Source organism: Dasypus novemcinctus, chromosome 9 (assembly GCF_030445035.2).
Source record: "Dasypus novemcinctus isolate mDasNov1 chromosome 9, mDasNov1.1.hap2, whole genome shotgun sequence".
Classification (NCBI taxonomy): Eukaryota; Metazoa; Chordata; class Mammalia; order Cingulata; family Dasypodidae; genus Dasypus; species Dasypus novemcinctus.
The window spans coordinates 100949878-100972918 of record NC_080681.1 but is presented as its reverse complement, the minus strand read 5'-3'; the positions used below and the strand labels follow the sequence as shown (position 1 = coordinate 100972918).

The 23041-nt window shown below is 48.9% G+C and overlaps 1 protein-coding gene and 1 pseudogene across 1 annotated transcript in view; one reads left to right on the top strand and one right to left on the bottom strand.

The window, feature by feature from the left end:
- Positions 1–23041, bottom strand: part of CSMD2 (CUB and Sushi multiple domains 2) — a 671930-nt gene that overhangs the window by 322247 nt on the left and 326642 nt on the right. Inside the window, exons 6-7 of the mRNA XM_058303940.2 lie at positions 21832–21944; positions 3902–3979 (exon numbers count right to left, since the gene is read on the bottom strand). Of these exons, the coding sequence (XP_058159923.1) occupies positions 3902–3979; positions 21832–21944 (191 nt within the window). The remainder of the gene's footprint in view (positions 1–3901; positions 3980–21831; positions 21945–23041) is intronic.
- On the top strand, positions 9104–10952 carry LOC139439586 (60 kDa heat shock protein, mitochondrial pseudogene; annotated as a pseudogene).

Here is a 23041-nt window from a genome sequence, read left to right as displayed (position 1 = left end):
ATGTCAGCTATCATATTGCTGTGAGAAGCATGGAAGGCTGCTGGGAAAAGGTGGCATTTAGCATGGCTCTTCTGAGATGGTAAGATTTTAACACATGGAGACAAAGGAATGGCATTTCAGGAGAGAAACGAGCACATGGAGCAAGGTGGGAAACAAGAACCTAGGACTGGGGTTTGCCCAGTATGTGTGCAGAGTAGGAGGGAGGATGACAAGTGACACAGAAGAGAGGAAGGTGAGGTTCCAGAGGTCAGACTTTTAAGGGGTTTGAGTCTGATCCTGAAAACCATGGGGAGCCACTGAAGAGTTCTGAGTGGGAGAAAGGCACAGTTGATCTGGCTTGCTCGGCAGGAGGCTGGCCACTGTGAGACGAGTTCAGAAGTTTTGTGACCATCCAGGGCAACAAGAGCTTTGGAGTGGGGACAAACATGAGGTAGTGGGAATGGACATGGGCGACGTGGCAAAGAAAGAATCACCAGGGCTCATGGAGGACTCAGGAATGGGAGAGAGGGAGGTGTGGATTTCCTGGGCCTGGGCACCTGCGAAGATATGAGTGCCAAGATAGAAGGAGGGGAAGTGGGGAGTCCCATTTCAGACTCACTGAGTCTGAAGCTCCTTTCTACCGTCAGAAGCCTGGTGAAGACCCTGTTCAAACCTCCAGGTACCCAGGTGCGACTGGCCAAGGGAAGCTGGGGATTTGGAAAGACTACATCCTTAAGCCAGACACTGGGCACCCTCTTGGCCATGAGTCTGAGGCCCCGTGGGAAGCCTCCCTTTCTTCAACATTCTCCACTGCCAGGTTAAGGCACTGTCCCCTACAGTGACGGATGCTTGAGCCCTACCTTCATCCCCTTTCTTGCCAAAGCTCTCTCACCAAGGCATTCCCACCCTGAACTTAGTCACCATTTGCTCCCATGAGTCCAGGACCTTTCAGGCTGGGGCAGTGAGATGGACGTGCCATCCCCCCAAGCAGAGCAAGCTGGCATCCTCCCTTCTGGAAGACTTAGAGTTTTGCAAATAATAAGAAGGAAATAGCACAGGGAGAAGATACCTGGGACTTCCAGGATATTCCAGGAGGTGGAAAGGAGAGACGAGGCTCCCTTCTAAGGAGCTGAGGAAGACAGTCCTGAGCTCTGCAAGCTGGTTTATCTGTTGGTCAGTCAGCCCTTGCAGCTGCACCATGATGCATCTTTAATGTAGACTTCAAATTAAGCACACACTATCTTTATATCCTGTCTACTCAAGGCTGCCCATGTCCCCCACCCATCCCAAAGTCCCTGCCGAACACTGCTCAGTAACCACACCGATCTCTGGTATTGCACTAGGAAAATAAACCATTTCCTATCCCCTTCTCTTGCCTTCTTGTTTAATATTGACACCATGAGGAAGCAAAGAGCGCAGAAGGCTGACAGACGAAGATGGGGCTGGACCAGAGAGGACAGAACCACCATTCCTGACATATGGAGCAGGCCCCGCTGCCTTCCCCTGTAATCAGCCAGATACAACTGAGGCTCAGGCACCATCCAGAACGTTACCAACACAGCCAGCGACGCAGCTCCCACCCACCCGTGTCCCCTTTCCCGTGGAGCAGGCGACGGCACCCACGTGGACCTCCCAGGAAACAAGCAAATTTACATCTCAGTGACCAGTTTACTGTCTAAATTATTGATGCAGGAGGATACCCCCCCCCACACACACCTCCTTTTATCTTAATTCCGGCCCTCCCTGCCTGTTCAAAACTGGCTGCTCTTGTTTGTAGCATTAATTTGCTGTTGGCTGCAGAGAGGACAGAAGCAAGGGTCACCCTGACTCTCCACACATGCTCAGAAAAGCAACGACTTTGACCCAAAGTGAAGGAAGTCACGGACACGGGGGTGGTCAGGCCCAGTGGTACCAGGGGCTGCCTGGTGACGGCAGTAAGCAGGCTCGAGGAGATGGGAAGGTGGCCCACTCCTCTCTGAAGTTCAGGACACCTGTCCACAGGGAATGTGGCCAGAACACAAGGGGCCAGACACCTGCAGACATGTGGCACAACTGCCTCTGAGGTGGCTTGAGTCTCACCCATTCTTCCTGGGAAATCTTAGGCTGGATTGTTGGTAGAAAGAGAGCTGTATGTTTTTTCAAAGAGTTTGTGCATCGTTTCTTTAGAACAGGGTTTTTTCATCTTCTGGGGGAACTCTGGCCATCTCTGAGTAGCTAATGAAAACCAGGGACCTTCTCCCCAGAAACATGTACCCACACTTCACATGAAATTTTTCAGAAGCTCATGAACCTCTGGAAGTCCTGGGTCAAGAAGCCCCACCTTAGATTCCTCTGGGAGGAAGGTGGGCTTAGGGTTGGCAGCCCAGTTCTACAGATATGAAACCAAGAGGCTAGTGTCGGGGGTATCACGGCTACTTGAGGACACAGTTGGATGAAAACTCAGTCTCCCAGCTCAGGGGTAGTTCTATAAAGTATGGTGGTTGCTCTAGGGTCAGCCTTAGTTCATCAGATCTCCCGTGGCTACAGGAAGAAAGACTGGGCAGCCCCAGGCCAGGGAACTCACCTTCTCTGCCGGGCCTGTGCCTACCCCCCAGCTCTCCTTGCCTGCAGCTCTTCCCCTGAGCCTCTAGCAAAGCGCAGAAGGCTGCAGGGTCTCCTCGCAGCTCTCTGCCATCAAGGCCCCTGGGGCAGGCTCACTAGAAAACCTGCGCCCCACTGTACGTGGCAGCCAGGGGCACCCCGTTTCCACTCTGAGGACTGAGGACTAGATAAAACCCCACATCCAGGCTCAGCTGGGCCCGGGGCTTCCCCAGCCCGCTCTCCACCACACCCAGCAGGGCAGAGCTTAGAACCATGATGGCTGCTTTCCCTTTCTCCTCCGCATGCACTTCTAGCATCTCAAGGGAAGTGAGCAGTGGACATGAGAGGATGCCAGGAGTGGAAGGGGAGGCGGAAAGATGCAGGCACAGAAGGGGGTGGAGGGAGATGAGGGGGAAAACAGAGAAGGTGAGGAAGGAGGATGGAGGGAACAGTGGAAGGAGGGAGAAAAAAAATAGAGGAGGGGAAGAGGAGGTGAGAAGCAGGGGGAGAGCAAAGGAAGGGGAGGAGATGGTAAAAGCCGGAGGCCAGTCACGTGGAGGCTCCCTAGCCTCCTCCCCAGAATGACAACACAGGGCTGCTTGGAAAAATCTCCTCTGCTCTGCAATCCTGCCCTCAGAGGCGCCCAGAACCTTCCCATGCCCTGCCTGCACCCCTCCGCAGATACCCCTTGGCACAGGCTCCCTCCCACCAGGTGTTTCTGGGGTGATATTTGTGATGGCTCCCCAGCACCCATCCCCTTGTCACCAACAAACACTAGTAGCAGGAACATGTTTCCACAGCAATAACCTTCCTATGCCCAAGCAGGGAGCCCCCAGCCCTGCCCCATCCACCCAAGAGGCATCACCCCCCACCCTCCAGCCCTCTCCAGGGAGTCCTGGACCAAGTGACTGGGTCCTGATAGGGGCATTTCCCTCCTTCCCCTTCCCAATCTGGCCTCGGGAGCTGGGATTGGGGAGCTGCAATCCCCAAGATCCCAGCCCAAGATTACCGATTCCAGAACAGGAGCCAGGAAAAGGACTGTCTTAGCAGGTGGAAGTGATTCAAAAGGAAAAATAAAGAGAAATGTAGCAGTAATGACTCCCTGGACTGCACTTAGAATGGGAAGTGAGGGAGAAAGGAGAAGGAGGAGCATGGGAGGAAGAGAAGGCAAGAGACAGCCCCCTCGCCAGCCGCCAGTCAGTGTGTCCATGCGCAGAGCCCGGGATGGAAGGAAGCGGGGTTGAAGGGAAATCATTACGGCGTATCGGGCTCCCCGCGGTCACAGCACCGGCGGGTCTGAGCTCTGGCGAGAGGCCCGGCAGGCGGGCGGGCAGACACTTACACACAGATGTCTTCTGGCTGTTGTCTTTGCTGGGCATCAGCTTCACACCTCGAGATTTCAACTCAATTTGCTTCTTGACTAGAGGGGAAAAAAGAGGAAAAATTGTTGAATTGTCTGTGACAAGGAACTGGAACCCTCTAGAACAGTTCCCTTCTCTTGGCTTGGGACCTTCCACGGTGGGTAAAAGCCAGGAGCTCCTCTGGGCAGGGGCATGCCAACTGCAGCATCCACGCCCAGGAGAATCTCAGGCATGGAGCCACAGCTCCCCTCAAGCAGGCCTTCTGGGGTAGGTGGATGTGGCGGCCTCCTAGGAAGTGCTTTGAGAGGCTCTGGGACTCCTCCACTGGCCTCCCATAGGCACCTCAGATTTCACCATTAAAACCTCTGAATCCAATTTGCTCCACAGCAAACTTTTATGGAGCATCTAACGTTGAAGCCCCACAGCCCACCCTCTGCAGCTCAGCTCCCCTGCCCGATTTCTCAACCAGCCCATACCAGGTGTGGTAGATTGGATTAGGCCCCGAGGATTCACCCCTTCTTGCATGCATCCTGTTTGCAACATGATTTTATAGTTCCTCCCATTAAAGATGTGGAATCTCTCTCTCTACCCCTTGCCTTTGGTTTTGGCCATTGGAATTTTGAAGGGCTTGACATGTCTGATGGCTTGAAAAGCACCTGTCCTATTAGGTTTGCCTTCTTGCATCTCTGCTATCATGGTGAGGAGATGTGGCTGATCCCAGGAGGGTGAGAGACACGTACAGTCTATCAGCCTGACTGAGCCCATCCTAGATCAGCTGATCGACCCAGCCATGTGAGCAGGCCTAGCCTAGACTGGCTGATACTCAGATGACCTGCACATCTAAGAGGTTTTTTTCTCTTATTTTAAATCTCTAAACTTTGGGGTAGTTTTTAATGCGGCATTTTCATGGCAATTGTTAACCGATAGGAAAAGCCTTATTGGGGCTCTCGCCCTTGCCAGTAGGAGATGTCTGCAGTTGTCTGGGCTGTCCAAGGCCCCATACCTATGTGTACGCAAGAAGCTCTGGGCCATCAGGCTCAGTTTTCCCCAAAGCTTCCTTGTTTGCTGCCAGGCCCTCTTCTACAACAGGAAGCTCTGCCCTGTCTTCCTCTCAAATTTGGGCATCGCTTCTGCCTGTTGCCTCATCTGCCTCACAGACCTGAGCTCTTATGTATTACACTGCCCCAGGTCCCACCAGACTTCATCCCACTCATCACCCTTTGGACTCTCATGCCACGTGTGACCCCCACACTGGGCTGCAGGGATCTTTCTCTTTGTCACCTCTGTTTCTTCATGGTCTGATGCTTACCGAGAGTTTGTGGAATGAATGAATGAATGAATGAATGAATGAATGAATGAATGAAGACCACTGCTTTATCAATCAATAGGTCTCTACTTTGTCACCAACACATACAAGGATTATGGGAAAGATAGAAGCTCTAGCCAGGGTCCCTGTCCAGTGGCTGTCAGCTCACAGTCTGGCAGGGAAAACAAGACTAACTGCTAAAGTAAGACAGCACAGAATCAAGGGTAAAGAAGGAGGAATTTGAATAGTGGGTGGGGGGACTACTATTTATTGCCACATACCTTACTTAGTACTTTACTGACATGTTTTATAACTAAACATAAATCTATGAGGTAGCTATTATTACCCCATTTTACAGATGAGGCAAATGAGTCTCAAAAAGTTAGGTAACTTGTCCAGGGAACCACAGTCCATAAGCGGTAGCCTTAGGGCTTGAAGCCAGGTGTGCCTGTCGCAAAATGTTCAGCTCTTTTGAGGGCCCGACATCATACAGATTTCTATTGCCAGTTACCTTTTCCCAGACTTAAATATCCAGCTGCCTACTTTACACCTCTGTTTGGATATTTAAATATAAACCTCAAAATTCACATATCCACAAGAGAAGTTTAAGTTGCCACTCAGTCAATGCCTAGCCTGTCACTTGGGGGAATACATGTCTATCTGACACCATCTTATTTATTTGTTGCCTTGTTTATTGTCCGTCTCTCTCCATGACAGCAGGATCTTCATCTGTCTTGTTCATTGTTATAGCCCCAGCACCCAGAAAGTACCTGGCTCATAGTAGTTGCTCAATAAATATTTATCAAATGAAGGAACCAGAAGAGAACAAGGTGGGCTTGATCAAAGGCATGCTGCTTAGACCAAGCTTTACAGATTTAGGATTTGGTGATAAAGGGAGGACAGGAGGAACTTTCACGTGTGTGAGTGTGTGAAGGAATGGCTTGAACAAATGTGCAGAGGTTGGGCCTACTGTGGGTGGGGTAAGGTAAGTACTCAAGGCCACAGGGGGATGGAGCCTGGCTCAGGTGCATGCCTTCTGGGTTGAACTGGGCTTTGACCCAGTTGCTGTAAGTTCAGTCCACAGCTTTGCAGGACTTTGGTGAACAGCACGCAAAGGGTACCAGAGCAGAACACTACAATTCCAAAGGCCAGTGCTCTGTACCTGTCCACCTCCTTTGCATATGACTGCCCTGTTCCCCAGGGCATTCTCCTGGCCTCCACACTGTACCCTGTTCCCGGTTATGTGCCTTGGTGCACCTGTGCAATCCCAGATCCCCTGTGCCATCTTCCAGCCAGCTGCCTCTTCGACATCCAGCAATAGTAACTACCACCATGACGAGGCACTTCCTATGTGCCAGGCTCTAGGCTGAGTGCCTTATAAATTCTTACTTAAATCAGTATCCTTGACTCATCTCTTTCTCTCACACTCACACATACTCCATCAGCAAATCCTCCCAAATAGATTCCAAATCGAACCACTTCTCACAACTTCGACTATCAGGCTGATCCAAGTCTCAGTAACTCTTGCATTGTTGTGTTACCTTCCATCCTCCACCCTTGCCCTTGTACAGTTTATTCTCAACTCGAGAGCCAGAGGGATCCTGCTAAAACATGTCAGGCCATACTTTGTTTCTGCTCAAAACTACTTCAGTGGCAGCCTATCCCTCCTGGATAAAAGCCACAGTCTTTCAAATGGACCACAAAATCTGCCTTCCCCATGACCTCTGATCCCACCTTCAACCACTAACCCTCAGCCACTTTCCTCCGGCTTCACAGACCTCCCTAATGTTCTGATATGCCAGGCATGTGCCTTCTTTGGCTTGGCTGTTCCCAAGATGCTCCCCTTTCTGCCCCCAGATATCCATATGTCTTTTTCCCTTTTATCCTTCAAGCTTTTGTGCAAACACCTCTTCTTCACTGAGGCCTTGACCACTCCATTCAAAACTGCACCTCCAGTCTTTTCTCACCCTAACCCTTTCCCTACTTTATCTTTGTAACCTAGCATACCATATCGTTTACTTTGTTATTTAGTCTATTGTCACCTCCCTTGCACTGTAGGCCCCACAGAGGCAGGGACTGTTGGCTGCTTTGTTCATTGCTGTACCCTCAATAGTGCCTGGAATATTGGGGGCACTTCATTTAGTCCTTTCAACACCCTTGACCCGTAAGTATCATACCTACTTGATAGATAATAAAATCAGGGTTCAAAGTGGTTTGAGTTACTTGCTGCAGGCCACACAGTCAAGGAACAGCCGTGCTCTCCATCTGAGTCTCGGCTTCTTCTGTGAACTGCCCCCAAAGCAGTCCTCAGGAGCACAGGCAGCCTTCCTGAGCAGTGGCCTCCTCCCCAGCTCAGACCCTGAGTACTCAGGGACTTGCTCTGTACTTGAAGTAACAGCATCAGCTGCACGAGGGGGCAGTCTCCCAGTCATCCCACTCCACCTACATCAAAAGCTTCCCAAGGATTTGCCCCCTTCCTCTAAGCTGAATGCCTGAGAAAAGTCAGTTATGTCCACAGAGCCACTGCTTCCCGTGTGCAGTCAAACCCCTTGTATAAATGTGCATTACTGTTCATGTGTATCCAGAAGGAAAATTTCCAATGAACACTAACGTGGACCCATTATCAAACAGAGGGCTTCAGTAGGGAAACATACATTATTCAAGCCTAGCTAATGCAGTGCCAGGGGAAAAATCTCTCGATTCCACCATCCCCAGGAGAACAGGAGCAGCTCCAGCACCATGAAAACAGTTCGAGCTCTTCTCCCTGATACCCTAGCACTGAGGCAGGGGTGGGGTGGGGGTCTCCATGACCCAGGACAGCCATTTGAGGTAGGGTGTGAGGACCTGGCTCAGGCATCTGGCCAAGGTGTAAGAGGTAAAGCCAGAGTCTTTACAGTCCCCTTGTTTTGGGTTCTGGTGTCCACTAGAAGCAGGGGAATGAGGAAATGGGGCAGCACACAATGGGTGTCATTCCCAGGGGAAAACGCAGTTTGTGTTTTCTCTGTAACTTCTGGTGGGAGACTGTGACATATGGATAGACATGAAGAGCTTGTCCCTCTCTTCTCAGGGTTGCTTTAAGGAAGAGTCTTCTGCTCCTCTCCCCACTCGAGGCCCCAGGAGGAAGCCTCCTGATTTTTCTGTCCATCCTCTCTACTTGTTCCTCCCCAAGGAAGGGCTATCTAATCCCACAGTCAAGGCTTCAGATTCACGGGGCCACGTCTAGTAGCTGATAACCTCATCATGCCTCCCAAGCAGGAACCAACTTCTCCTCCTTTTAGTTCCTGCTGCTCACTCTAGGATGGACTTTGTTACAGTGACGAGAACTGAATGAGAAGGAATCTTTAAGGCGAGTTTATTTACATATAGGTTTTGTGACCAGTCACTTCTTTGAGTTGGTCTGTGAAGTTGCATCACCTACCCCCATGTAGCTTGTGGACACCACAGAGTTGTAGGACGTATGTCCGAATTCATCCCTGACCTCCTCACATTAGCCTGGAAATCCAGGGGCCACAGCCCTTTAGGCAGGGCTCTGACCAACAGCACAATTTCTAACAGGGAGGAGATGTCCACCCAGGCCCAGCTGACCCACACGCTCGCGGCTGTGGATCTATGGGGCAGGAAAGTGCTCTCAGCTGGGGAGTAAAGCTCTAGGCAAGGACCACATCACCAGTGACATTACTATCAAGAAACCACCTCCACCATCTGCCTGGGCCTCAGTTTCTGAGCAGCCCCAGGGAAGCAGCCACACCCTGAATCACGTAGCTAATTTATCTGTTAAACAGTTTGGCCAGGTGGGTGGTGAGAGCTCATGGAATATGAAGCACCATGGGAAATCAGCCATGAGGGGAGCTCACTGAAGACCAGGGCACACCAGGACATGGAGGTCAGGAGGCAAGGGCAGGACTCCCTTTAGATCTCCACAGAGGAGTACTGACAGATCCAGCCAGACGGACAAAAGAGCATGGACCTGGGATGTATCCATTCCTGTTGTTTGTACATTCACTCATTCACAGTGAGCCACTAGCCTTGTGCCAATGATATGACGCAGAAGCCCTGGTCTCTAAAAGCAGGATTCAGAACCATGGGGATGACACCATGGTTCTGTCTACACTCAAATGCACACTCCTTGATGCACACATGCATGTGCTCATATCCATGCATACATACACATTTGTGTCTACAACAGGTATACCCACAAGTATATATTCGTGCATATGTGTACATATGGCTACAAATACCCTCATACAAAATACAATGCATACACACATGGATGCATTTGCACTCTATGTAAACAAAGTCAGGAGCCAGGACTCCCAAGAGAAGAGGGCTGGCTTTAACTGGTTGATGGAAATCTTACCAGGTACATTCATCTCTTCCGAATGATAATCACTACAGGAGACTGCCAGGCTGCTCCATCTATCCTTTATATTCTGGTTAATTACAAGACATTTCCTCACCATTGTAAAGGTTAGCAGGACACATGGTACACATTTAGCTAGAAGAATCTGGCAATACAAATGCCTCTCCAGTCTACAGCATGAGTTATTGGGCTGAGCTAGCAGGAGACAAGGACTTGTTAGGGGAAGGGTAAAGGGAGGGAGGCCTAACCTGTTTTTCAGGCTCTGGGAGTCAAGAGGTACATGGAATCTGCTGCCTCTTCTCATCTCAGTGAATTCAGGTTCCCCTCCATTGACTCTGATCACCCCCCTCTCCCCACTGCTGTGGCTGTACTGCTGGATGAACCATCTCCTGTCCTCCCCCAACAACTACTTCTTCACCAAATCCTGTTTGTACAATCTTAGAAAATGTCTCTGTGTGAATCCTCCTTTCAACTGTCTATGCCACTCATGTCCTAAATTCCTCCTCTTTTGCTTAGATTACTCTTTGCTGATTCAGCTCCACTAACCCATCTTAAAAACTGTTCTAGAGGGTGACTTTTTAAAAAACTGAAATCTATCTCCTCCTCTTCCTACTTAAAAACTTAAAAACACCTGCCCCTTGCTTGCTGCCAAAATGCTTTGATGACCCACAGTCCTTTGCCAGATGACCTAGTGTCCAGAGCACTGGCTTTTCACCTCAATTTATGCCAAAGATGTAAAATTCTGTGCAGATGCCTAAACCCGAATGCTCCAAGGTATAGACCTTTTAGAAGATGCTGTGGTCCTTACTATGGCGCCACAGGGAAGAACAGTGATTACTGACCAGAAGTAGCGAAGTATCAAAGCAACAAAAGATGATGGGACTGTTGCCAGGTCAGCCAGCTTAAAGGATAAATACAAGACTGTTGGCACCAGTCTTGATCAGAATGCTGCCAAAATACAAGTGAAGAGGCTGCAGGCCCCACCACTGCTATGATACTGACATCCTCGACCACCACGGAAGGCTTCAAGCCTAGCAGAGGGATTAAGCCAGGGGATGTCAGAAAAGGTGTGATGCTGTGTGTTGATGCTACAGTCTCTGAACTCAGGAAGAAGCCTAAACCTGTGACCACCCCAGAAGACACTGCTCAGTTTGCCATAATTCTTGAAAACAGAGACAGAGAAATCAGAAATATAATTCCTGCTTTGTAATCCATCACAAAGGTTAGGATGGTGCCATCACAGTAAAGGTGAGAAAAACATTGAATGTTGAATTAGAAATTGAAGGTATGAAGTTTGACCAAGGTTGAATCTCTTCACTTGAGCAACACATCAGAAGTTCAACAATGTAAATTTCGGGGTGCTTAGATTTCCAATACACAACCCATTATATCCATTTTTGAAATTTCTGATTTCCCTGAAAGTCTCAGGTTATATTTGCTAAAAATGCTCCCAGTACACTCATTTCAGGTTAAATTTCAGGTTATGGCAGTCAAAGCTCCAGGTTTTGGTGACATAGAAATAACCCACATTGATACTACTAATCTGGTGCGATGTTTGGAGAAGAGAGTGTGACCCTACATCTTGAAGGGAAGTTGGAAAGGTCATTGTGACCAAGGATGATGCATATGCTTGCAAGGGAATAGTGACTAGTGGCTGTGAAAAAGAGAAACTAAATTAACATCTGGCAAAACTTGCAGATGGAGTAGCTGTGCAGAAGATTAGTGGGAAAAGTGACATAAGAGAATGAAAAGAAATAATCACAGACTTACTAAATGCTACATGAGCTGCTATTGAAAAAGGCATATTCTGGGTGCTTTGCTTTGTTGCATTCTAGCTTTGAAGTCACTGCCCCAGCTAATGAAGAGAAAAAAAAAAAAAAGATAGAGAAATAATTAAAAGAACATTCAAAATTCTGGCAATGGCCATTGCTAAGAGTGTGGGTTTTGAAGGATCACTGATAGTTGAGAAAATTATGCAGACATCCTCAGAAGTTGGTAAAGGTGGCATGCTTGGCAATTTTTTTTGTATATGTGGAAAAAAGAATTATCAACCCAAATGAGGCCATAAGAAGTGCTTCTTGAGATGGAAGAAGTTGCCTTGCCAATGTGCATACAGGGCAATACTTATTGCAGTGATAGAAGGCAAAATATCAAAAACAAAGCTTTTTCATTTTTTAACTTTTTGATACCCCAATTTATTTTTACTTTAATTTTTCTAAATTAGTATGTATTCTATATCTAACCTCTAAACCCATCACTATATTCCATTTTACTATTAATGGAACCTGGCAATATATTGGGCTTCATTTTTGGGGAGGTTTTGGACCACAGAGGGGTTCGATGGTGGTGGGGGGAGGAATACTGGTGTGGGGTGTTATTGGTGGGGGGTGCATGGTTGGGAGGGAGTTCTCCAGGGCATATGTGTGGGGTGCATAAAAATGTTTGGATATTTTCATAATGGTTACAGTTGGGAATGACAGCTGGGGGAGTGCTGAGTTCCTGGCTGGGGGAGCTCTGTCATATTCCCTAATGGAACAGCAACAATTCCCTGAGTGCAATGGGTAAGACAAATAAGGAAGGATGGTTCAACAAGGAGTGCTTGATACTAATGACTATGCTCGTAAGCCTGTGTGCCTGAAATAAGAAGTAGGTCTAGAGCTGCAGGGTGCCTAAGAGTTACCTCCTGAGAGCTTCCATGTTGCTCAAATGAGGCCAGACTCAAAGCCAAACTCAGCATGTAATGCACTGCCTTCCCCCCGATGGGACATGACTCCCAGGAATGAGCCTCCCTGGCACCGAGGAATTACTACCAAGTACCAGCTGATGATGTGGCTGGAGAATGACCTTGAATAAAAGGGTCAACTCAAACCAGCAGAATATCTCAGCCTACATGTAATATCAAGAGTTAAAAATACTTTTTGATCTTGAATAAAAGGGGGAAATGGAAGGACAAATGAGTTTATATGGCTATGAGTCTCCAAAAAAGAGCCGGGAGGTCATCAAAGGGGTCACCCTTATGCACACCTCAGCAGAGTCCCAGAGACAGCTAAAGTAGATACAACCCCAGGTATTGGTTCTTCTGAGGGCTACAGAGACCCACAGGTTCTATGGTCATGGCAGAGAGACTTCAGTGCCATATCAGTTGGCCCTACTTTGGAGTTTGTGTTCCTGAGCGTGATGGAGTTGGACTGAGATGTGATCTTTGTTCACAAGCTTCTCCTGTCACTTTTACCGGAACTGTGGTTGGTGCTGGGGTTTAGTGTATACCCAGGGGACCTGAATCTCTGGACTGTCCATGTGATAGCCAGGCCCTGAGACTCAACAGACTTGCAACACCTACCCTCTGGTTTATTGAACCTATCCAAGCCAGCTAACAGGGAGGTGAAGAATTGCACAGGATGCACAGGAGAATTGCATCCATCATCCGAGTGGAATCTAAGCCCCCTCTCAATACAGAGATGAAGCAGACATAACCATCCCAGGGTTCACATAATGGAGGAATAGAGTATGGATTAGAGTGGACTTACTGATATTCTATTCTGGAACAATTGTAATTAGTAATGGAAATAAATGGAGCATTGAAATGGACAAAGTGGTCATGGTAGCTGATGAGGGTGGGGAGTGGGAAGAAGAGATGTGATGTGGGGGCATTTTCAGGACTTGGAGTTGTCCTGGGTGGTATTGCAGGGACAGTTGCTGGACATTGTATGTCCTCCCATGGTCTACTGGGAGGACTAGGGGAGAGTGTAAACTATAGTGTGGACCATTGACCATGTGGTGAAGCAGTGCTCAGAGATGTATTCACCCAGTGCAATGAATGTCCCATGATGATGGAGGAGGTTGTTCTTATGGGAGGAGTGGGGTGAGGGGGGTGAGGAAGTATATGGGGACCTCATATTTTTTTTTGAATGTAACATTGAAAAAAAAAAAGAAGAAATGCTTCTTGGGAAGTGGATTTGGCTCAACTGATAGAGCATCTGCCTACCATACGGGAGGTCCAGGGTTTAAACCCAGGGCCTCCTGACCCGTGTGGTGAGCTGGCCCATGCACAGTGCAGAAGTGTGCAAGGTGTGCCATGCCATGTGGGGGTGTCCCCCACATAGGGGAGCCCCATGTGCAAGGAGTGTGTCCCTAAAGGGGAGCTGTCCTGTGTGAAAAAAACACAGCCTGCCCAGAAGTGGCGCCGCACACACAGAGAGCTGACACAACAAGGTGGTGCAACGAAAAAAAAGAGACACAGGTTCCCGGTGCCACTGACAGGAATGCAAGCAGATGCAGAAGAACACAGAGTGAATGGACACAGAGAGCAGACAATTGGGGGGGGGGGGCGGTAAGGGGAGAGAAATAAATAAAAAACAAATCTTTAAAAAAAAGATTAATTTCTTTCGATGCTCTGGTGTGGTTTCTCTGTTAGCCACAGCAGAATTTGTGCTCACTGGAACTCCTAAAGCAGAGAAGGGCCTGGTATGGTAGGTGGGAGGAAAAAGCAGAGGTAACAGAGGTGGTATGACGGGGGTGGAATGCTCCAATTCCTAGAATGGTCCTCTGCCATTTTTAGTGGATGGTGTGATGTCTTCACTAACAGCTTCAGACGAGTCAGCTGGAGAAAAGATGTTTAAGGCCATCAGTATAACCATTAGCTATTGGTTTCAATGGACTTGCAATGCCAGCTTTACCTGGAACATTATTTCTGTCCTTCTCTGCCTGGTTACTTCTCAGTGATCAAGGGCTCTCTCAAATGTTACTTCCTCTCTGTGACTATCCCTACATTTCTCAGGTAGGAAATGTAGAGATGTCACTTGGACCTCCATTGAAACCCTCATTAGACTGTAACATCACATCCTGTTCTCCTGTCATTCTGCTCCATGAGCTCCTAAAGGGTATGGCTATGTCTGTATCTTGTGACAAACACAAAGCAAGGTGCCCAATAGCAGTGTGATGACTGAGTGGATGGATGACCAACTATTAGCAGAATGTGCTTTGAATTCATTTCCTGGTCAAAGGTATGGGTTACACTTGAAAACTGGTAGGTGAGGGGAGTGCCGCAGTCGTTTTTGCTGGTACAGGCTCACTCTTGATTGAGCTCAGAAGCTTGGCTTTGTGGGCACTTGGCCCTGGGCTATTGAGCTGAGTAGCAACTAACCTGCAAATCAGTTCGGAGACCCCTGGAGTTCCGAACCTGGAAATGAGATTGGAAAGAGTTTGGTAGCTCAGCAGGCCAACATGAAGGGGACAAAGGAGTCAAAGCTTGGACTGTGGGATGCCAAAGGTACTTCTGCTCTGATCTGACACTGCAGATAAGTCAAAAGTAAGAATGCAACAAGTTCATGTAGAAAACAGAAGATTCAGCTTGTTACTATAAGAAAAGCCTCAAGCATCCCAGTGAATGCAAAGTGTTTTCAAATAGAAAAGTTTATAATGCAGACAATTGAGATTCAATGCAGGACTTCTAGAAGGCTTTCATTGTGGAATGTTTTCCACCTCTTGGTCACCAGGGTTGTCTCGATAAGAGAGACATTGAGAGGGACAGCAGGACTGGGCTAGGATTTGGCATCAGAAGATGATCATCAGTTCAGAGTGGAAGGAAAAGGGCATGTATCTGAGGAGGAGCCAGAGCAGCAGCTCCCCACTGCACAAGGGTTTCACCATCTAACAAGGAGTTCAGATGATTGGTGGGATGCCACGTGCCAGGTGTTTTACCAGGATCTCCTTAAATGTTCACTATTAACCCTATGGGGTTACTATCACTCCCTCTGTACAGAGGAGGAGGTTAGTGGTGATGGTTTGTCCTTACTGCCCTGAAAGCCCCATGGTGATTTATCAGCCATTGGGTGCATTTGAAAAAGGTCCTTCTCACTGTCATTCCTTGTAGGCTGGAATCAAACCAAGAAAGCAATTAATACTCTAAGAAAGACTGGAAATATTCCTTGCCTGAAGGCAGAAGGATTGATTATACCACCACTGGTCTCCTAGAATGGGAAGAAGTCTTAAGGAACTTTAAGTCTTGGGGTTGCCAAACACTTCAGCTACAGGAACCTACCCTTTTAACAAACGCTTAGGGAAATGCCCACTGTACAAAAGACATCAAAGTGGGATGCTTCTGGCTGAAACCTGGAGTTCCACCCACTCAGCTCCATCACACCAGCTGTTGGGGGAACACACTGTGGCCTCAAAGACCCCATTTTGAAAACCACTCTTTTGGGGCCCATCCTCTCATGTGATACTCACGCAGGGACTCCTGCCCAAATGCAGAACGGTGATCTCAGTCTCTACTCTGCCCCTAACCTTTCACATCTCTAACTCTAGCCCAGACCACTTCTTCCCTGAGCTACACACCCACAGAACATCCAAATGCCTGCTAGACACTACCCCAATCCCTGGCATCCCCAAACCATCCCCAAATCTTTGTGTCCCAGGCAAAATTCATCTCCCATCTGTCTCTGCCCCAGACCATCTTTTTTTTTTGATGAGAAAACATTCACATAAAAAGTTTATGTGCTCCTTTTTGCCTCCTCCAGCACCCGTGTGCCATTAACACAGTGGCTGAGAGCATGGGCACGTAGGAGGGCTGTCAGCTGAAGGACTCTAGTTATATTAAGAAAATGGCCCTGCCCCTGACAAAACCCTCCCTCCCTCTGCTCACCCAGGGGCTCTCCTTCCCGACCTCACATTCTGCTCCTCACGTGGGAGCCCCTCAGCTCCTCCGGTCAACCAAGCACATCCCTCCTCACCTGCGGGACCTGAGGCTCATGGTGGCTGCTCTTTTCCTCCGTGCTCTGGACCATCTTGGTTGTATCATTTTTACCCCCTTACTCAAGCTAGTAACCTTGGCTTCATTCCTGATACCTCATGTCCTTCCCATCTCCCACCACCTCTACCCAGTCTCCAAGTCCAGGGCTGTTTACCATGGAAATCTTTTGACTGCATCTGTTTCCTTCCCTCTATCTCCACTATTTTTGCCTCATCATCTTCTAATTCTCAAAGTCCCTTAACTGGTCCTCCTATTTTTCTTCTAGAAGAGTCAGAGATCTTTCTGAAATGATCCTGTCTCCCAACTTGTTAAAAACTTCAGATAACCTCTCATCACCCAAGGGGTCAAGTCCAACCTTACTATGGTGTAGCAGTTTGATATTATTGATGAATTCCAAAAAGAAATATTGGATTATGTTTATAAACTGACCTGTACCTGGGCATGATTGAGTGGGTGGGGGCTCACACATAAAAGGCATGGCAAAGGACAGAGTGAGAGGTTTTCCGATGTTGGAGTTTTGATGTTGAAGTTTGATGCTGACTTAAACTGGAGCCCCGGGAAGTCAGCACACAGAGGAAAGAGAAGCCAGCCCCAGGAAGGAAGGAAGGAACCTTGAATCTAGAGTAAAGCAAGCCCCAGGAACGTAGGAACCCAGGAAGCCTGGACCTTCACAGACGTCAGCAGCCATCTTGCTCCAAATAGACTTTGGTGAGGGAAGTAACTTATGCTTTATGGCCTGGTATCTGTAAGCTCTTACCCCAAACAAATATCCTTTATGAAAACCAACCAATTTCTGGTATTTTGCATCAGCACCCCTTTGGCTGACTAATGCACAAGCCTTTTCACAACTTGACCCCTACCTTGATTTCCAGCCTCAGGACTCACTAGTGACTGCTCACCTTTGCTTGGAGCTTTCCTTTCTTTTTCTGTAAAGGACCCAATGGTAAGTAAATTAGCCTTGTAGGCCATCCTTCACTGTTGTAAACTACTCAACTCTGCCATTGTCTAAAGCAGCTATAGACAATGCATACATGAATGTATTCCAATACACCTTTGTTTATGGACATTGAAATTTGAATTTCATACAAGTTTCAAGTGTCACCACATGCTGTTCTTTTGTTCTTTTTCCTTCAATCGTTTTAAAAAGGGAAAGTTCTTAGGGCTGGATTTGGTTGGTGGACTATCATTTACAGGCCCCTGCTCTGGACTAACATAAATATTTGTGATTCTCCAGACCTACCAGTTTCAAGTTTCTTACCTTTATCTCCTGGAATGCTTCTTCCTATTCTGTTGGAAATCTTTTTGAGGCCCACATTACAGTCACTTCTTTTTTTTCTTTTTTTTTTTTGGCTTTCCTTAAGTGCCTTGGGCAAAATTAATTGCTCCTTTATCTTTCTGGTCCTAGAACTCTTAATCAGGCTTCAATTATAACTCTTATCCTGCTGTACAGAAGTTATAGATTTAAGTCTGTTCCTCTCTTTAAATCTCTTTGAGAGCAAAGATTGGCCTTGTCATGTACAACTTTTTATGCTGTCACATAGTAATGTTACACAAAAAATGTCTGTTAAATCAAACAGAACCGCACACCTTCCCATGGTCAGCTAGAGGTAGAACCAGGCTCGTGCTCTGGTTTCTCACATCCCGTGGTATTAGTTAAAATTGTGTCCAGGCACCAACACACCTCAGTTCTGATTGGCCTGAGACAAGAATGTAATATGCTTTGTTGTGGGTTATCTTCCAATTAATTAAGGTAGTTCTTGCTTTCCTGGGAGGGGAAAAAACATCCATCAGCACAGTTAGGAGTTGGTTATTATGAGCTCCAAAGGGCCATAAATCACTTGAGACACTAATGCCAAAAACCTGAGCACAGGTGAGTGTGATCGGTGCTGATACTCCTCAGCGAGGCCCTCTGGATCTATTCTTCCAACACCTCCTCTGCTCTGTGCCCTGGAAGGCTGACTTGTGAGGACTGCGAGAGAGCAAGGGAGACTGTTGGGTAAAGCGGGTTGGCCTCCTGGGGCATAGGGCAGGGCAGAGGAGGGCCTCTGTGGATGATACCACCCAGTTTTCTTGTCTCTGGCTTTCAGCTGAGCTGGCCAATGGGAAGAAGAGCAGTAGGAAGGAGGGAGGTAAAAGTGCTACACTGCGTAGAGATCTCTCTGTCTCCCTTCTTGTGCAGTGGGTATGGATCCCTCGGACACTCTGCTAGATGCACTTGGTACTGACCCTTGTGGTTCCCCACTTGCTGCCCTGGGTACTGGGTATTGACCCTTGTTCCTGCCCCCTTGTTGCACTGGGTACTGACCCCTGTTCCTGCCCCTTTGCTACATTGGGTACTGATCCCTGTTCCTGCCCCCTTGCTACACTGGGTACTGACCCCTGTTCCTGCCCCCTTGCTGTACTGGGTGCTTTGAATTGAGAGTGGCCAGGCTCCTCAAGAACACAGCTCTGTAAGGTGGCCCCCTTCCATGGCTCCAGCTCTTGCATTCCCTCCCCTGGCTCCTTCATGCCTGGTAGTCGTAAAGTTCTCCCTGCTGCTTAGTCCCTGGGGCCTCGCTATCTCTTGTGGGTTCCTTTAATGCCACCTTTATCTCTGTAAATAGTCCCTTCACTAAACTCTCTTCACTTAAAGGCTTCTGCCTCCTGATGGGCCCTTGATGGAAACCTATCTCTGCCACTCGATGGGAAGATTGGTCTGATGTCTCCCAAGTTTTCATTCCTTTACAGCCCCTGTGTTGTCACCTGCAGCTATTTTGCCCCCTAAGGGTCATTTGGCAATATCTGGGAGACATTTGTGCTTGTCATGAGGGCAGGGGTGGGGTGGGGGAGCTGCTCCAGGCATCTAATGAGTGGAGGCCAGGGAAGCGGCTAAACCATCCACAGTGCACAGGGCAGCGCCCCCCTCCTGCCATCTCCGAACAACAAATTATTCAGCTGCAAAGTATCAATAGTCCTGAGGTTGGGAAACCCTGCTTTAGAGTCACCAACCGAGCTGCTCAATCATCATCATGCCTCCTTGCACCCTGTACCATCAGTCTGGAAAATACTTAAAAACAGTGGTCTTAGGGAGAACCATTTATTAACACAATCGGCATGTGCCCTAGTAATTAAGCCTGCCAGATCCAGATGAACACTGCTGGGGGCCCAGCTCTGGCTCCAGCACACGATCTGCGAGACTGGGAGCTGGCTGTGGGCCTCTCTGAGCCTCTCTTTCCTCATCTGTAAAATGAGCTGATGACAGTATCCCCATCACACTACTGCTGCTCGAGTGGAATGAAACGATAAACGTCAAGTGCCTGAAACCTAGAAAGCCCTCTGTAAATGCTGGTGCACTGACATGCAAAACCCAGTTCTGGGCTGTGATAAGGGAGATGGAGGGTAGGATAAGATCATGTCTGCTCTCAAGAAATTCACAACAAAAACTGTCTTTCCGATTGTGGGCTGTTCCCTGTTATAGGCTTGTGAAATCAATTTAGAGGTGGCAACTAACATTAAATAATGGAAAAGAAAATTTCAGGGTGCATTGCAGCCAGTAAAGATAAATACCATGTGGTGAACTTTCCTTTCAGTTCTGTAGATGTGTGTGTGTACTGGGTTGTGATGCCAAAAAAAATTGGAATATTAACAAAGTTTAAGAGCTTCCAGCTGAATAAGAAAGTAAAGATATCCAAAGCACTTTAAGTAGCGGCCCTGTGAGTGTGCAGAGTTACATAGGCCTGCAAATGAATTCAAGCTTTGCCACTTATAGGCTGTGTGACCTTGGGCTAGTGAACCAGCCTCTCTGAGCCTCAGCTTCCTCAGCTGATATATGGGAATAAAAATACCTGTGTGATGCTGAGAGGCTCCAATGGGGCAATACACGTTTAGTGCTTAGCACTGGGCCTGCGTGCACTGGGGTGTTCCCTTCCCGGTGAATGAACGTCTAGTCTGGGTTATCATCTGCCATCAAACCGTAACCCACTATAATGATGACTGGCCCTCAGTCACTGAAATATTAGAAACACCACCGTTTATTTAATCAGACAGAACGATGGCATTCATCTCCGTGTTTCTATTTTGGAAAACATCACGGAAGGATTCAGACCGGCGCCTCACGTGAAGAACCGCGTCTCCAGCAACGCTCTCGGGGCAAGGCTTTGTTAAGCTTGTCATACCAAGTTGGTTTCTTGTTTCTTGTTTAAATATTTCAAATGTGTTCTGGCTACCCGAGGCTAAGTAAACGAGGCCATTCATAAAAGGTTCAGATTTAGAAGTAACGCTTCTACCTCCAGTGCTGCTTTGATCCTGGCTTCCTGCTGGAAAGCCCGGCCCCAGAGGCCTCGTGGCGGGGCTCTGCTCTGCCCGGTGCTCCCCGGCTGGCCCAGGCGCTGGGCTGTCGTGGCCCGGGGAAGGCGGGCCCTGCACTTGCGCTGGGCCTGGGGCCCCACCGGGTGGGGTTTGGAGGAGCAAGCTGCCCCACCTCTTCTGGGAACCTCCCTCGGTTCTCCTCTTGGACTCAGCCGCTGCTTCTCCAGCACACTTTCCGCAGGGCTTCTGTTTCACTTCGCTCACTACTGTTTGGCCTGGATGGTAGCTGTTCCTATACATGCGACTTACCACCCCGAAACCTGCTCCTCTTTTTATCCCCAGGGCCGTGAGCAGGGCCTTATACGTAGAGGGGGTGCAGGACAAGCTCGCTGTTGACTCGATTAAAGCCAACATTGACTGTGATTGGCGATAGTGAAAGGCCCACCCTTGGTGTTCTATAAACTCTGTATACTCCAAATAAACTCAAGGCAGGTTTCAATTTCTTCCAGTTGCAGAGAGCATCCCTTCTCTTGGGGTTGACCTTTTTATAGGCAGCTCTTGGGGTTAGGAAAATTATTTTAGTAGCAATCTGCTTCCTGCCATTTCCACCAGCCTTTCCAGGTCTGATCTCTCTTTACAGCCTGGAGCATCTAAGCTACAGTGCTCCCACAAGTTATTTTTGTCTCTGCTTATAATACATTCGTGTTCCAGTTAAAATGAAAAAACGCTGAACCTGGGCAGCTCTCCTGCTTTATACTGGGGTAAACTAAAGTGCGATGGTTAAGAGCAGATACCGGACTCAGGACAGGAGTTCAGATGAGCTGGGGCAACTGGCTTAACTTCCCTGAGCCTCAGCTTCCACGCCCATAAAATGGGGATGGTGAGAGTATTTACCTCCCAGGGGAATGAGGAGGCTTCAGTGAGATGACACCTTCCAAGAGGCCCTCGGTGAGTATTAGCCACCATGACTAACGGGGACGTAACGGGGGTGGCTCGGGCTACACAGGCTGAGAACTGTCACTCTCCGGGCATCAGCAGTGCCAGATACAGAGATGCAGATTTGCAAACCTCTGGGTCAGCAAATAGGAGAAAGACAACGGAGGTTCTGAAGCCACGTCAGACCCAATGTGAGGACAGGACGGGCCCTTCCAGGCTCCCTGTCCACCGCCCACCGAGGAAGCGTGGTGGGTCCCAGGGCCCCGCCTACCTTGGTACTGGGCGCTGAAGCCGCGCTGCCGGTGGTTGCCGTCCGATGTGAAGTGCAGCCGCAGCCAGTTCTTGCTGCTGATGACGGGGGCTGGGAGGCTGGCTCCGGTGAACCTGCGGGGACAGGAAGAGGGCGGGGTCAGGGGCCGCAGCTGGCAGGACAGGGGCTCGGGCCTCCAGGGGTCTCCCTCCTTCCCCGGCCTGCCTGGGCCTCAGCCCAGCCTGGTAGCAGGAACCTGGGGCCCGAGCAGCTTGAGGCAGGCTTGGTGGCCGCGGCCAGGGGCTCGATCCACTGGAGTTGCTTCCCTGAGATGAGGAGTGGAGGGCGCGGGTCCTTCAGGCCTGGGCAGGGGGGCAGCACCCACCCCTCAGGCAGTGGTCCAGGCTCCAGGAGTCAGGGCTTGGGCAACCCACCAGTTTAAGAGCCCATGTTAGGCCACTCACCAGGCCCGGTCTCCTCTGGCTCCTCCCCCACCCAGCTGCCCCCAACCACCTTTCCCACCCCTCCCCGAGGCCCTCCCCCTCCTCTCTTGGACCCCTAACCTCGGCCAGCCTCCTCTGGGTTCTAGCCAACCCAGCCTTCCAGGATGGCCACCTCAGCTCAGGGGCACTGCCTTGGGCTGCTGCTCAGCCTGCTTGACCGCCCGGAGCGCCCTTCTCTCCTGCGTCGCCCAGCTGCCGGCCCCTCCGCCCTGGCCTGGGCACAGCTCAGCGGATTCCCGTTTTCCCCACCCCGCCCGTCCCCCACTTTCCCGCATCAACTTCATTCGTGTGGTACATTTGTTACAACTGATGCACACACACTGGAGCATTGCTACTAACTGTGGACTAGAGTTTACCTTATGTTAACAGTTTACATGCTGTCCCACACAATTTTATGACAAAATGTATAATGGCCTGTATCTGTCATTCAATGTCATGCAGGACAATTCCAATGTCCCCCAAAAGCCCCCATGTTACACCTTCCCCCTCCCCTCAGAACCTCTGGTGACCACTGCCCTTATGTCAATGATAAAAATTCTTCCATGGCTTGCAAGGATTAAATGAGGTAATACACCAATACCACCTTAGCAATGTTGTGCTCCCATGTAATTAACAGCCCTGAAATAGAGATCTGAATGTCACTAAAAGGGGAAATGTTAGAATATATATAAGGTAAGAGAATAAAAAATTTTCAAAAAAATCCGGGGAATTACACTACACACAGTGAA